Source organism: Panthera pardus, unplaced genomic scaffold (genome assembly GCF_024362965.1).
Source record: "Panthera pardus isolate Hobbes unplaced genomic scaffold, ASM2436296v1 HiC_scaffold_16, whole genome shotgun sequence".
NCBI lineage: Eukaryota > Metazoa > Chordata > Mammalia > Carnivora > Felidae > Panthera > Panthera pardus.
Window position 1 is genome coordinate 68,883,350 of NW_026526721.1, and position 13,473 is coordinate 68,896,822.

Here is a 13,473-nt window from a genome sequence, read left to right on the forward strand (position 1 = left end):
CTCCTGGTAAGGCTTCTAGAGGATTTTCCAGTCTCTTCTTTTTCAATCACATTGCTAACCCTAATTAAGTGAAACTTATGGAAGCATTTAATAATTTTCTTTGCACATAAGAATGCCCATCCTGTTTTAAGGGGAAAATTCGATGCTCTTCTTGCATTATCATATAATAATCTTAAGAATTTACTTCTGCATAGGAATAACAATTGAATATTTGGGCATGGGCAGATGACACAATTTCCTCCTTCCTGTATTTTATGTTTCTGAACTGTACTTCTGAACTTATATGTTAAAGAGTTGTGGCCTATTGCCTCCAAATACATCAATTGATTAATTTATGAATACTGGAAGAAAAGTTAAAAATAGTCATGGACAATCCTGTGAAAATAACTGAAGATTCATTTAATATTTTTAGACTTAAATCTCTATAAAATCTGGACATGCCAAAGAGATTATATCTGGGTCCACCAGAAGGTGCAGCACCAACACTTAAAAACTAATAGGGAGAGATCCTGCAGTCAGCAGAACACTTTAATGCTAAAGCCTGCCCAAGCACTCTGCAGAAAGGTACCAGGCAGTGGACCTGTAGGAAGTATTAGTGACAGGACAACCCTCAGCCTTCTAATTGCTCAAATGTGCTGCTCACACAGATGGTGGTGATACTGAATAGTTAAGAACTGCTAGTAGAGAGAAGCAGAAACTAACTTAATTCATATTATTTACAAATAGAGAATGTTCTCAGCTAATGGGCTGAAAAAGAGTTATTAGTGCAGAAATGCAGGATTATAACCAGTGAAAGATTTAAAAACTCCTTTATGTTCAAATATAATAAGGACAAAAAAACCCAAATAAACATTTCTCATTTATTTAAAAACACAAATTTCCCAAGCTATGACTTATCTATTAGCATTTATCAGTCTGACTTTATTTTTAAAAGGTCTTAAACACCTATTCAGAATAAAACAAATAAAAGTGCCAAAGTTTTAAGAAACCATACGCTAACTGAGGATGTTATCTATATTTTCTTGGCCCAATCAATGTTTTTTAAGAGGTGGAGATATTGGCATTTTTCTCTTAAAAGAAATGTTTATACATAACACTAGCCTGTAGCACAGAGCATCCCACAGAAAAACACGATGCCATTAAAAAACAAACAGGAATCCTGAAAGAGAAAAGAAAGCCTAATTTGAATACAATAAATTGTACCCAGAGACTCCCTTCCCATTATTCTTTAGGACAACCAGAGAATCCTGACCTGGACCCTTAGCCCAGCTGGGTAAGAAAAGACCTCAAACTGCTAAGTACTAAAAATATTACTTGTGATACTTTCCCAATTACCTGTAATTGTCTTCTCTTAACAAATGTCAATTTCTTAAGATGACTTGTTTGTATCAGCTCCAGACTGTCAATATATTCTAACAATAAATTTTATTATTCATACAATTAATTATAATACATAATTAATATCCATTTCGCTAAAGAAATTTAAAATATACATTCAATTGTAGCCAAGTTCTATTCTTAAAAAGAGGTACTCAATCCCTTTTCTTCTGAGTTCATTTCTCCAGAAGACCAGTCCTTAAGGACTTCTGGAGTCGAGCGATATTGGCATCCAGCGCTGCAAGGCCATTTCGGAAGTCTTGTTCATCTCGAGAAGTGAACGTTGAGAAAGAGGAGATGCTCCAGTCAGACGTCAAGTCAGAATTAAAAAAGCTACCATCGGAGACAGCACTACTTTTCACTTGAATGCTGCCGCTCTGACAAGCAGAGGGGCCATGACACGCCGCCAGTTCTGGTGGCTCCTCAGGGGCGGCAGGTATCTTGCAGATGGCTTCCTTTATTTTCTTGAGGAGCTGCTTGTCTTCCATATCAGGTGTTCTGGAAAGTTTCTCAGGGGTATCTTCTGCTTCCTTTTTGGAAGAGGAACCAACTCTGGGTGCACATGATTTAGTTTCTTTTTCAGAGACAAGTCCACTGTTGCTGACCAGCTGCGGTGAAGCCACAGTGATCTGTGGCTGGGGGGATAATCTCTTAGATAATGGTGATTTCTTTTTAGAAGTGCTTCTAGCAAATGGAATGTAAATTGTATTATCCAAATTACACTCATCGTCTATTAAAGTTGTGACTTCACTCTCATCAGAATCCTGTTTTGAAAGGGTAGGAATGATCCCAGGGGCTGATACTTCCTCCTTGTTCCTTGTGTTACCATGCTGAGGGCTTATGGAGGGCAGAACATTTTCGTAAGGTCTACCTGGTTCTATGTTCTCCTCATTGTTAACTGTAGAAAGTGGCTGTGAATCTATGAAAGCGTGATCTGTTTCTAACTTATTTAGGTAGCTCATTATGGAAGTGTGAGCTGGGATTGGGTCACACTTGGGTTGTTTTTCATAAATGTTCAAAAGTGATTTGGTAAGATTATTTCCAGACTTGCAGCGAGCACTGTCCATACTAAGATCTGAGAGAAGCTTTGCCATACTGCTCTGTAAAGTTCTGTTAAGAAGAATTCAGTACACTAATTATTCTTTTTACCGGTTTCTTTCATTTATTTGTTTATACAGCTTCTTTAAAAGAAAGGATCTGAGGCAAGCCCCTGGTTCATAACATTGAAAAAAAGTAACTAAAAGCAAAATTCAAGGAATGAACTCTGGAATGAGTACATTACAATAAAATCAATCAAAGATCTCAGTCTGTATCAAATCTAATATTATGATATTTAGAAATAGAGGCTCAGTATTTTTTTCTCTTAGTGTATCAAATGCTTTATTTTTGAGCAACATTGTAAAATGGTGTGAATTCTGTTAGTAATTAAGCTATTTCTCTCCATTCAAAAGATATATGCAAAGGACACTGGAACAATACTGGGAAAAAAGGATAGTTAGAGATAAATTCTGGTATAATTAGGTATGACCAGCAGCTAGGTACCAGAAGTGTGGCATACGAAAAACCACTCAGGGTCACATACTATCATCGCTAGCTGTGATCTTGGGTAAGTCACTCAACCTTTCTGAATCTCAAGTTCCTCAATTGCAAAGTGAAGGTATCCACTTCAGAATTACAACGAACATCAAATAAGATAAAATATGAGGGTTATGTGCTTATTATCATTAGCACAGCTTCAGGCTATATGGGTGTTCATTTGATGGCAGCTTTTATTAGCAGACCTATTAAAGCCATTTTCTATCAAGCTTTTGGACTTTTTGAATTGAATCATATATATATTCTTACGTATCGATAAAAAAAGAAATACATCAATTTTTTAAAAGATACAAAGGACATTAACAGGAAATTTTGAAAGATTAAAAGTAGCCAGTAAGCATATCTTAAAAGTTCAACTTTTAAGTAGAGAAATTCAAATTTTGAAAATGTGATTATTTTGGAGGAGGCCTATCAAATTAACATAGTAAAATAAGAATAATACCCACTGTCAGAGAAGCTTGAAGAAGCAGGTACTATCAGTGGGACACGTACACTGGTATAACCCTTCCCGAGAGCAAACTGGCAATCCATCAGAAGACTTAAATATTTGTATATCTCACATTTTTGGATCCACTAATTTTCACTTCTAGGAATTCATCCTATATATATATATACCAAGAGGCTGTACCCAAGATATACTTGCAAAGATATAATTTGTAATAGAAAATAGGTGGATTTAGTATCTTTATCTTCAAATAGAGTAGAATGATTTAGGTAAATTATGCTCTAATTGTACCATAGCTATTTATAGTTGTGTTGTAAGGAATATTTGTTGGGTCCATTATATAAGGTTAAATTTAAAAGAGCAGTCCATAAATAACATGGATACAATACTATTTTTTTGTAAAAACAGTCACACACGGCCAAATAAAATACTAAGAGGAAATCTATATTAAACAGCAGTGATTATATCTCTGGATATAGAATGAGTGGGTTTTTTCCTACAGAAGGAAAAATAAATTTTTTTCTAACCTGGCTTACTTATTACACTGTCATCTTAAACATACTTTGAGTTCTGACTGCTCTTCAAATGGTTATGGTTCTTACCACTTTTCCTCATGCCTTTTCAAAAAGCCAAAGAGCTATTATTAAAAGAAAAAATATGTTGTATGAACATATCTTTAAAAAAATTCTGAAATGATCCACTAATTAATTCGATCAGACTACATACTGGAACTTTCATTTTTACTTGTTTTTAGAAAAGGAATACTTATGTTGAGGTTTCTTTCCAGACTTAAATAAAAGTATTATCTTCACTGTGAACAAAATCAGTGATGAAGAAAGGGAGAAAGGGACAATGACATTAATAAGAGTTGAATCTCTGGAAATTAATAGCAATCATTAAGCATCCGATTTATAAACAAAATGTGACTCACCATTATCTCTGAAACTAAAAGAAAAATCTCTGTAAGTAAAGACATGACAGTATGTCAAAAATTTAAAGGAAGCAATACGAGCACCTGAATAGCTACAAAGTAGATATATTTCTGTTTCTATTATATGGGATACACTATTTATTTAATTTTTTTTTTAAGGTTTTATTTATTTTTGAGACAGATAGAGACAGAGCATGAACAGGGGAGGGGCAGGGAGAGAGGGAGACACAGAATCGGAAGCAGGCTCCAGGCTCTGAGCCATCAGCCCAGAGCCCGACGTGGGGCTCGAACTCATGGACCGCGAGATCGTGACCTGAGCTGAAGTCGGACGCTTAACCGACTGAGCCACCCAGGCGCCCCTGGGATACACTATTTAAATACACTGATTTTTAATGCTTAGAAAATGGACACATTTTTACAAGAAATTCAAGGTTCTCAGCTACTTATAAAAATATACTAATTTAAATAACTATCAGCACTAAGAGTGCTCTTAGAAGCTATTAGAATATTTACTACTTATTTACTGAAAATCTATTAATTTCCTCACATTTTAATGGTTTTGTAACATGTGTTGTAGTGAATTTTTGAAAAAGTGATAAGGATATATTTCAAAATTATTCAAGGTTTCAGAAAGGAGAGAGAGAGATGGTTTAGGGTCTTTGTTTAAAACTCCTATGTGTATCTTCTAGTCCCACTATCCTTCTCCAACATTCTGAAAAAGGCATTTAGGAATTTTTTGAAATCTTTAAGAGGTTACTTAAAACATGCAAAAAAACATCCATCCTTCTTACTGCAGTGTACGACTACAGGGAAGATGGAGGGGAGCTGAACGTGAAGATTTAGCTGTGCTGTCAGATGGTGCCGCTTTACCCTCTGGCAAAAGTAAAACTAAAGTGGTCACAGTAGCCCAGCTATAGTATTGGAGACGTTCCTAATTAACTGAATTGCACAGGGTATCATCAAACATAGTGTAAATCACCAACGTGGGTGAATTTTGATATAATTAAGCTCAACTACCAACTTTTTGTTTTGACAAAACAAAAATTACCATCCATGGGTATACTTGGCATTTTGAAGTTCTTACTGAATCTTCAGAAAATGTAGGGGTAGTACTAAACTCTGTAAGACATTGTGCTAATTTAAGCTTGCCCACCATGTTTCTATAATCATTTAAAGAGACCCGCTAATCTAACAGGTGAGCTAGTAGTCAAGACACAGGATTTATGCCCAGAGTAAGAAGAAAACGTCCTTGACGACAATGGAAAAAACTGACAGGAAAAATCTTGGAGTCTTAAGAGTGTAAAACATTTACACCTAATATTTCAGACACAGTCTTCTAAAAGCAGATAATATACAAGAAGTAATAACCTTTTTCATTTCCTATGCTTTTATGTTAGGGTGAGTGTTAAGAAAAGGCTCTACTTGCAAACAAATCCTTTTTCATTCCTAGTGAAAAGGCAGACTGTGTTATTTTGAAAGAATGAGCAGGTACAAAGTTAGAAGAATCTCTCAAAAACACATCCTCTTTTCTCAGAGAGAAGCTGTCCTTTCCAAAAGAGAAAGCAAGGCTCAAGAGGGAAACATCTTGGCTCAGGTCCCAGCTTGGGCCCCAACTAGCTGTGAAAGGCAGGCAAGTCCTTTCATTTCTTTGCGCTTCCATTTATGCTAATTTCTCTAATAATTAAACTATTACTTACTCTGAAAATTGCCCTTACATCTTTTTTATCAATTTTCTCCACAAATGGACCACTATGTTAAATAGTATTCAGTCAGGGCGCCTGGGTAGCTCAGTCAGTTAAGCGTCCGACTTCGGCTCAGGTCATGATCTCACAGTTCTCGTGGGTTCGAGCCCCATATCGGCTCTGTGCTGACAGCTTGGAGCCTGGAGCCTACTTCTGATTCTGTGTCTCCCTCTCTCTCTGCCCCTTCCCCACTTGTGCTCTCTCAAAAATAAATAAATGTAAAAATTAAAAAAAATTAAATAGTAGTCAAGTTAAAAAAAATTTTTTTTTAATGTTTATTTTTGAGAGAGAGAGAGAGAGGGGCAGGCAGAGAGAGAGGGAGACACAGAATCCAAAGCAGGCTCCAGGCTCCAAGCTGTCAGCACACAGCCCGATGCGGGGCTCGAACTCCTGAACTGAGAGATCATGACCTGAGCTGAGGTGGGATGCTTTACCGACTGGGCCACCCAGGCGCCTCTTCAGTCAAGTTTATTCTTAAAAAAGGCTGTATATGGGGCGCCTGGGTGGCTCAGTTGGTTGAGTGTCCGACTTGGGCTCAGGTCATGATCTTGCGGTCTGTGAGTTCGAGCACCGCATCAGGCTCTGTGCTGTCAGCTCAAAGCCTGGAGCCTGTTTCAGATTCTGTGTCTCCCTCTCTCTCTGCCCCTCCCCCGCTCATGCTCTGTCTCTCTCTCTCAGTCAAAAATAAATAAAACATGGGGCACCTGGGTGGCTCAGTCGGTTAAGCGGCCGACTTCGGCTCAGGTCATGATCTCACGGTCCGTGAGTTCGAGCCCCGCGTCGGGCTCTGTGCTGACAGCTCAGAGCCTGGAGCCTGTTTCAGATTCTGTGTTTACCTCTCTCTGACCCTCCCCCGTTCATTCTCTGTCTCAAAAATAAATAAACGTTAAAAAATTAAAAAAAAAAAAAAAAGAGAGAAAGGGGAAAGAGAGCAGACCTAAAATCATTTTTGAAGTCATAAGTAATCTGACAAGAGGCATGTTATTCAAATGAAATCAACATTACCTTGTTAATTCTCTCAGTCGGGTCACCTCAGCGTCACGCTGACGTAATGTTATTCCCAATATTTGATTTTCCTTTTCAGCAGCTTCTAACTTAAACCGGGAGCTTTTCACATTGACTAAGGCTTCCTCCAATTCTGAAACCACAATAAAATTTCAGTTTCCTTTTCCTTTTTAAAAAATGTGACCACAACTATAGTTCAAATACATACCAATTTTTATTCTTGTTGTCTCAATGTCAAATTGCTGTTTATTTTCAAGTAAAGTTTGCTCTTTCTCTTTAAATATACCAGCAAATTTTTTGTTTTCATCTTTCTGATTTTCAATCACTTTTAAAAGTTCTTCATTTTTATTCTGTAGTAATTCCTGGCTCTTCAGTGACTCCTGTAATTGGTTTTGCAGGGACTTGTTCAATGACTGAAGAGAAAACACTGCAAGACAAAACAGATCAAATCATTGTTTCCCTAATTTAAAAAGCACAAACCTGAAAAAGATCTGTGTATAAAAAGGAAAAGATCTGGAACTTATTGATTTGTTTAACCATTATATGTTTGAGCAGTTCCATATAAATATTAAATATATTTCTAAAATTTGATGCAGAGATCATACCTTTCTTCTCCAACTGATATTTTGGGCATTAAGATTTTTTTTTTTAACTTTGTTAATGAAAGAATAATACATGCACAAAGTAAAAAGAATTCAAACACGACAAAATACCAATTACCAAATTATTCTCAGTGAAGAATCTCCCTCCCCACCCCACCTCCACTCTCCTCCCAAAGGCAACCACAATTAACTTTGGTATCTTTCTGGAAAAACACTTGTGCATATAACATATATATTTAAACAGAGATGAATAACACTTTTTCTCCCATAAGATTAATATGTAATTAGCATATAGATCTATCACATTCTTTTTAATGTCTGTAAAAGTATACAGCACCATTCATTTAATAAATACAGCCTTGAGTGAAGACTTACTAGGTGTGAGGCACGGAATTAGAACTTGGACATACAGTAGTGAATAGCAGAGACATAGCTGGTGCTCTCAAAGAGCTGATAACAAACAAGTAATCATAAATAGCGATAAATGCTTTCAAGAAAACAATAAGGCAAATGGTCAGAGACTAAAAAGATATAAGCTATTTAGAATGGCAACTACCAATCTCCTCATTTCCCTCTTTGCCCCTCTCTCCCACATATCTCCACCCCCACTGTTTATGCATAGTGGAATCAGAGTGACTTTTTCCAAGATTACTCTGGTAAAATGAACACTTTTATGAAGTGTGTGTTCTGTTGGGTACTCGTATTTTTCTTATTGCTTTGTAAGAGCTATTTATATATTAAGAAAATTAAGCCTTTGTTATATCATGTATTATGAAAAAATTGCCTCCATTTTATTAATGCACTTTGAATGTGTTTACAATTTTGCCATGCAGAAAATGACAAAAAATTCTGAGAACAAATCTTATCAGTCTTTTCCTTTGTGTCATCTGAGTTTTGTCAAGCTTAGGAAAAGATCCCAAGAATAAAAAAACAAAGAAACAAATTGTTCTAATCTTTTCCTTGTTAATAGTAGTTTTTTTCTTTTTCCTAATATTTTAAGCTTTAGGATCCATAAGCACAATTTGGCAATATCTGTCAAAATTTGACTGACTCATTAATTCTATAGCTATTATCTACAAAATGCTCACACATGTGCACAAAGACACACGTACAAGATTTTCACTGTACCACTGTTTGCACTGGGAAAATACCTAGATAGCTATCATCAGAGGACTTCAAATGCATAATGCTAGAAGCAACATAAGCAGAATATTCAAATAGTTCTTAAACAGAATCTATGTATTTTGATACAGAAAAATGCGCACTACAGGTTTTACTGGAAGGGGGAGCTAAGATGGCAGGATAGCAGGAGGACCCCAGGCCTGCCTTATCCCTCGAACATAGCTGAGTAACTATCAAATCATTCTGAACACACAAGAAATTGACCTGAGGACTGACAGAACAAACTGTACAACTGGAGGGAGAAAAGAGGCCACATGGAGGAAGGTAAGAAGTGCAGAGACATGGTTTGGGGGAGAAACAGATCACGAGTGCTATGGAGGCAAAGGAGCCCTTACATACAAGGAGAACACTTTCACAAAGCCATTGGCTGGGAAAACGAGACGGGCTGATTTTCATGAGTTTTTGCAATCAGTGGGGCACAAAGACTGGAGTTTTAGAGGTCTACCAGCTTGGCTGGGAAGAGAGACCTGAGGGAGCTGCCCTACTCCTGGAAAGAAGGCAGGCAAGCAACCCTGGGGCAAATGGCATGATCTGAGGATCGCCTAAGGCGCATTGGGAGAGACGGTTCCTACTTCTTGGAGCACATCTGTGAGAGGTGACGTTGCTTCTCCCGGGACAAAAGAGCTGGTGGGTGCCATTTCTCTCCCTTGCCCTCAGCACAGGTACAGACACCTGCTGAGGGAAGCTAACCTTGATACCGGCTGTTTAGCCTGCTCCAAATCCCATGCCCCTGAGCTCCGGCACAACTGCCCTTCTCAGTCAAATCTGCACCCCCAGCGAGGCAAGACTCTCACCCTGAAGACCAGTGCAGGCCCCCCTCCACAGCACTTCCTTGAAGTTTGGAATTTTAAGAGTCAGCAGGTTTGGCTGGGATAGAGACCAAAGTGCACTGTGCTGCCCCAGACAGTCAAGCAAACTACAGACAAGCAGTGTGAAAACAGTGACCTGAAAAACACCTGAGAGGTACAAGGGGAAATCACTCATTCTTCTGGGAGTGCTTCTCTGAGAGCACCAAGCACCAAGCACCCTCTCCAGGACAAAGGAGCTGGCTGGAGCCACTTCCTTCCTCTACCCATAGGCATAAACCAACTTAAAAAAAAAAAAAAAAAAAAAAGCACAGCACCAACACTGGCTGCTTAATCTGCTTACACGAAGACCTGTCCTCCTGTGCTCTGTTTGTACTGCTTTTCTCAGGCAAGTTTAAGAACCAGTGCAGTAGGCCCTTCCCCAAGAACACCAGCACAAACCCCTGCACACATCAGGTCTACTGACCATAGAGTTCTGCAAAGCATCAGTTCTAGTGGAAGTAGAATCAAGTCTCATTTAAGAAGGAGGCCAGACACCTAGATAAAACTGACCACACTCTAGCCAAGGTCCAAGCACTGCCCACTTCAGGTAAGGAGAACCTCTGCAGAGGACTGACCTAAGGGACAGAGGAGCCAAAACACGTTAGTGGAGTGCATGTAGCACACATCAGAGACACTCCCTGAAGCACCAGGCCCTACATACTAATGACTCTTCATAAAGTCATTACTCTCAGGAGCAGGAAACACAACAGGCTTTTCTAACACACAGAAGAAGACAGAGACCTAGACAAAATGCCAAGATAGAGGAATTCATCCCAAAAGAAATAACAAGAAATGGTCATGGCTAGAAATCTAATTGAAACAGATATAAGTAATAAGACTGATGGAGATTTTAAAATAACAGTCATAAGGATACTCCCTGGGCTTGAGAATAGCATGGAAGATATCAGGGAAACCCTTACTACAGAAATAAGAGTTAAAAACCAATCAGACAGATATGAAAAATGCAATAACTGAGATTCGAAACAACCTGGATGTAATGACCACAAGGATGGAAGGATGAATAAGTGATACAGAAGAAAGAATTATGGAAAATAATTGGGCTGCCTGGGTGGCTCAGTCAGTTAAGCATCCGACTCTTGATCTGGGCTCAGGTCACGATCTCATGGTTCGTGAGTTTGAGCCCCACATCAGGCTCCATGCTGTCAGCTTGAGATTCTGTCTCTTCCTTTCTCTGCCCCTCTCCTGCTTGCACACCCACGTTCTCCCTCAAAATAAATAAATAAAAACTTAAAAAAAAAAAGAATTATGGAAAACAATGAAGCTGAACAAAAGAACGAAGAATGATGAATCATGAGAGTAGACTTGGGGAACTCAGTGACTCCATTAAATGTAGTAACATTTGCATCGTAGGAGTCCCAGAAGAAAAAGAGAGAGAAAAGGGGAAAGAAAGTTTATTTGAGGAAATAATAGCTGAAAACTTCCCTAATCTGAGGAAGGGAACAGACATCCAAATCCAGGAGTTAGAGAGAACTGCTATCAAAATCAATAAAAGCAGGCCAACACCAAGACATATTATATTTAAATTTGCAAAAATAGTGATAAAGAAAAAAATCTAAAACCAGTAAGACAAAAAAGTCCCTAACTTACAAGGGAAGACCCATAAGGTTAGCTGTAGATCTCTCCACAGATCACTCCCTTGGCAAGCCAGAAGGGAGTGGCATGATATATTCTACATGCTGAATGGGAAAAATCTGCAGCCAAGAATACTCTATCCAGCAAGGTTGTCATTCAGAATAGAATGAGTTTCCCAGACGAACAAAAACTAAAGGAGTTCATGAACACTAAACCAGTCCTGCAAAAATATTGAAGGGGCTTCTTTGAGTGGGAAGGACAGATCAAAAGTGACAAAGACTAGAAAGGACCAGAAAAATCTCTAGAAACAAAGATAAAACAAGTAATAAAATGGCACTAAATACATATCTATCAAAAATTACTCTGAATGTAAATAGACTAAATGTTCTAATCAAGACATAGAGTGTCAGAATGGACTAAAAAAAAAAAAGACACATCTATATGCTGCCTACAAGAGACTCATTTTAGACCTAAAGACACCTGCAGATTGAAAGTTAGGGGATGGAGAAAGATCTATCATGCAAATGGACATTAAAATAAGCTGGAGTAGCAATATTTCTTTTTTTTTTTTTCCAATATACGAAGTTTATTGTCAAATTGGTTTCCATACAACACCCAGTGCTCATCCCAAAAGGTGCCCTCCTCAATACCCATCACCCACCCTCTCCTCCCTCCCACCCCCCATCAACCCTCAGTTTGTTCTCAGTTTTTAACAGTCTCTTATGCTTTGGCTCTCTCCCACTCTAACCTCTTTTTTTTTTTTTTTCCCCTTCCCCTCCCCCATGGGTTTCTGTTAAGTTTCTCAGGATCCACATAAGAGTGAAACCATATGGTATCTGTCTTTCTCTGTATGGCTTATTTCACTTAGCATCACACTCTCCAGTTCCATCCAAGTTGCTACAAAGGGCCATATTTCGTTCTTTCTCATTGCCATGTAGTACTCCATTGTGTATATAAACCACAATTTCTTTATCCATTCATCAGTTGATGGACATTTAGGCTCTTTCCATAATTTGGCTATTGTTGAGAGTGCTGCTATAAACATTGGGGTACAAGTGCCCCTATGCATCAGTACTCCTGTAACCCTTGGGTAAATTCCTAGCAGTGCTATTGCTGGGTCATAGGGTAGGTCTATTTTTAATTTTCTGAGGAAACTCCACACTGTTTTCCAGAGTGGCTGCACCAGTTTGGAGTAGCAATACTTCTACCAGACCAACTAGATTTTAAAACAAAGACTGTAACAAGAGATGAAGAAGGGCACTATATCATGATAAAGGGGACTATCCAACAAGATCTAACAATTATAAATATTTATGCCCCCAAATTGAGAGAACCCAAACATATAAAACAATTAATAACAAACATAAAGGAACTCATTGATAGTAATACAATAATAGTAAGGGACTTTAACACCCCACTTACACCAATGAACAGATAATCTAAGAAGAAAATCAACAAGGAAACAATGGCTTTGAAAGACACCAGACCAGACTGATTTAACAGATATATTCAGAATATTTCATCCTAAAGCAGCAGAATACACATTCTTTTTGAGTGCACATGGGATAGTCTCCAGAATAGATCACATACTAGGTCACAAATCAGGCTTCAACAAGTACAAAAAGATTGAGATCATACCATGCATATTTTCTGACCACAATGCTATGAAACTTGAAGTCAACCACAAGAAAAAATTTGGGAAGACCACAAATATAAGGAGGTTAAACAACATGCTACTAAAGAATGAATGGGTCAAGCAGGAAATTAAAGAAGAAATAAAAAAATACATGGAAACAAATGAAAATGAAAACATGATGGTCTAAAACCTTTGGGATGCAGCAAAAGTGGTCATAAGAGGGAAGTATATAGCAATACAGGCCTACCTCAAGAAGCAAGAAAATTCTCAAATAAACAACCTAACCTTACACCTAAAGGAGCTAAAAACAACAACAACAACAACAACAACAACAACAACAAATCCTAAAGCCAGCAAAAGAAGGGAAATAATAAAGAATAGAGTAGAAGTAAGTGATAAAGAAACTGAGAAAAAAAAAACCCAAAACCAGAACAAATCAATGAAACCAGGAGCTGGTTCTTTGAAAAAATTAATAAACTTGATAAATCCCTAGCCAGACTTATCAAAACAAAAGAG

The 13,473-nt window shown here is 37.9% G+C and overlaps 1 protein-coding gene across 4 annotated transcripts in view; it reads right to left on the minus strand.

Annotated features, from left to right (window-relative positions):
- Nucleotides 1–840: 840 nt before the first annotated feature.
- Nucleotides 841–13,473, minus strand: part of CCDC14 (coiled-coil domain containing 14) — a 50,404-nt gene continuing 37,771 nt past the window's right edge. For 3 of the 4 annotated variants that reach the window (XM_019448612.2, XM_053903448.1, XM_019448611.2), the window contains 3 exons: nt 7,305–7,523; nt 7,097–7,229; nt 841–2,487 (listed from right to left, as the gene is read on the minus strand). In XM_019448612.2, coding sequence (XP_019304157.2) covers nt 1,554–2,487; nt 7,097–7,229; nt 7,305–7,523 — 1,286 coding nt within the window. In that variant the 3' untranslated portion in view covers nt 841–1,553. The remainder of the gene's footprint in view (nt 2,488–7,096; nt 7,230–7,304; nt 7,524–13,473) is intronic. The other variant, XR_002079739.2, reaches the window with a different exon arrangement.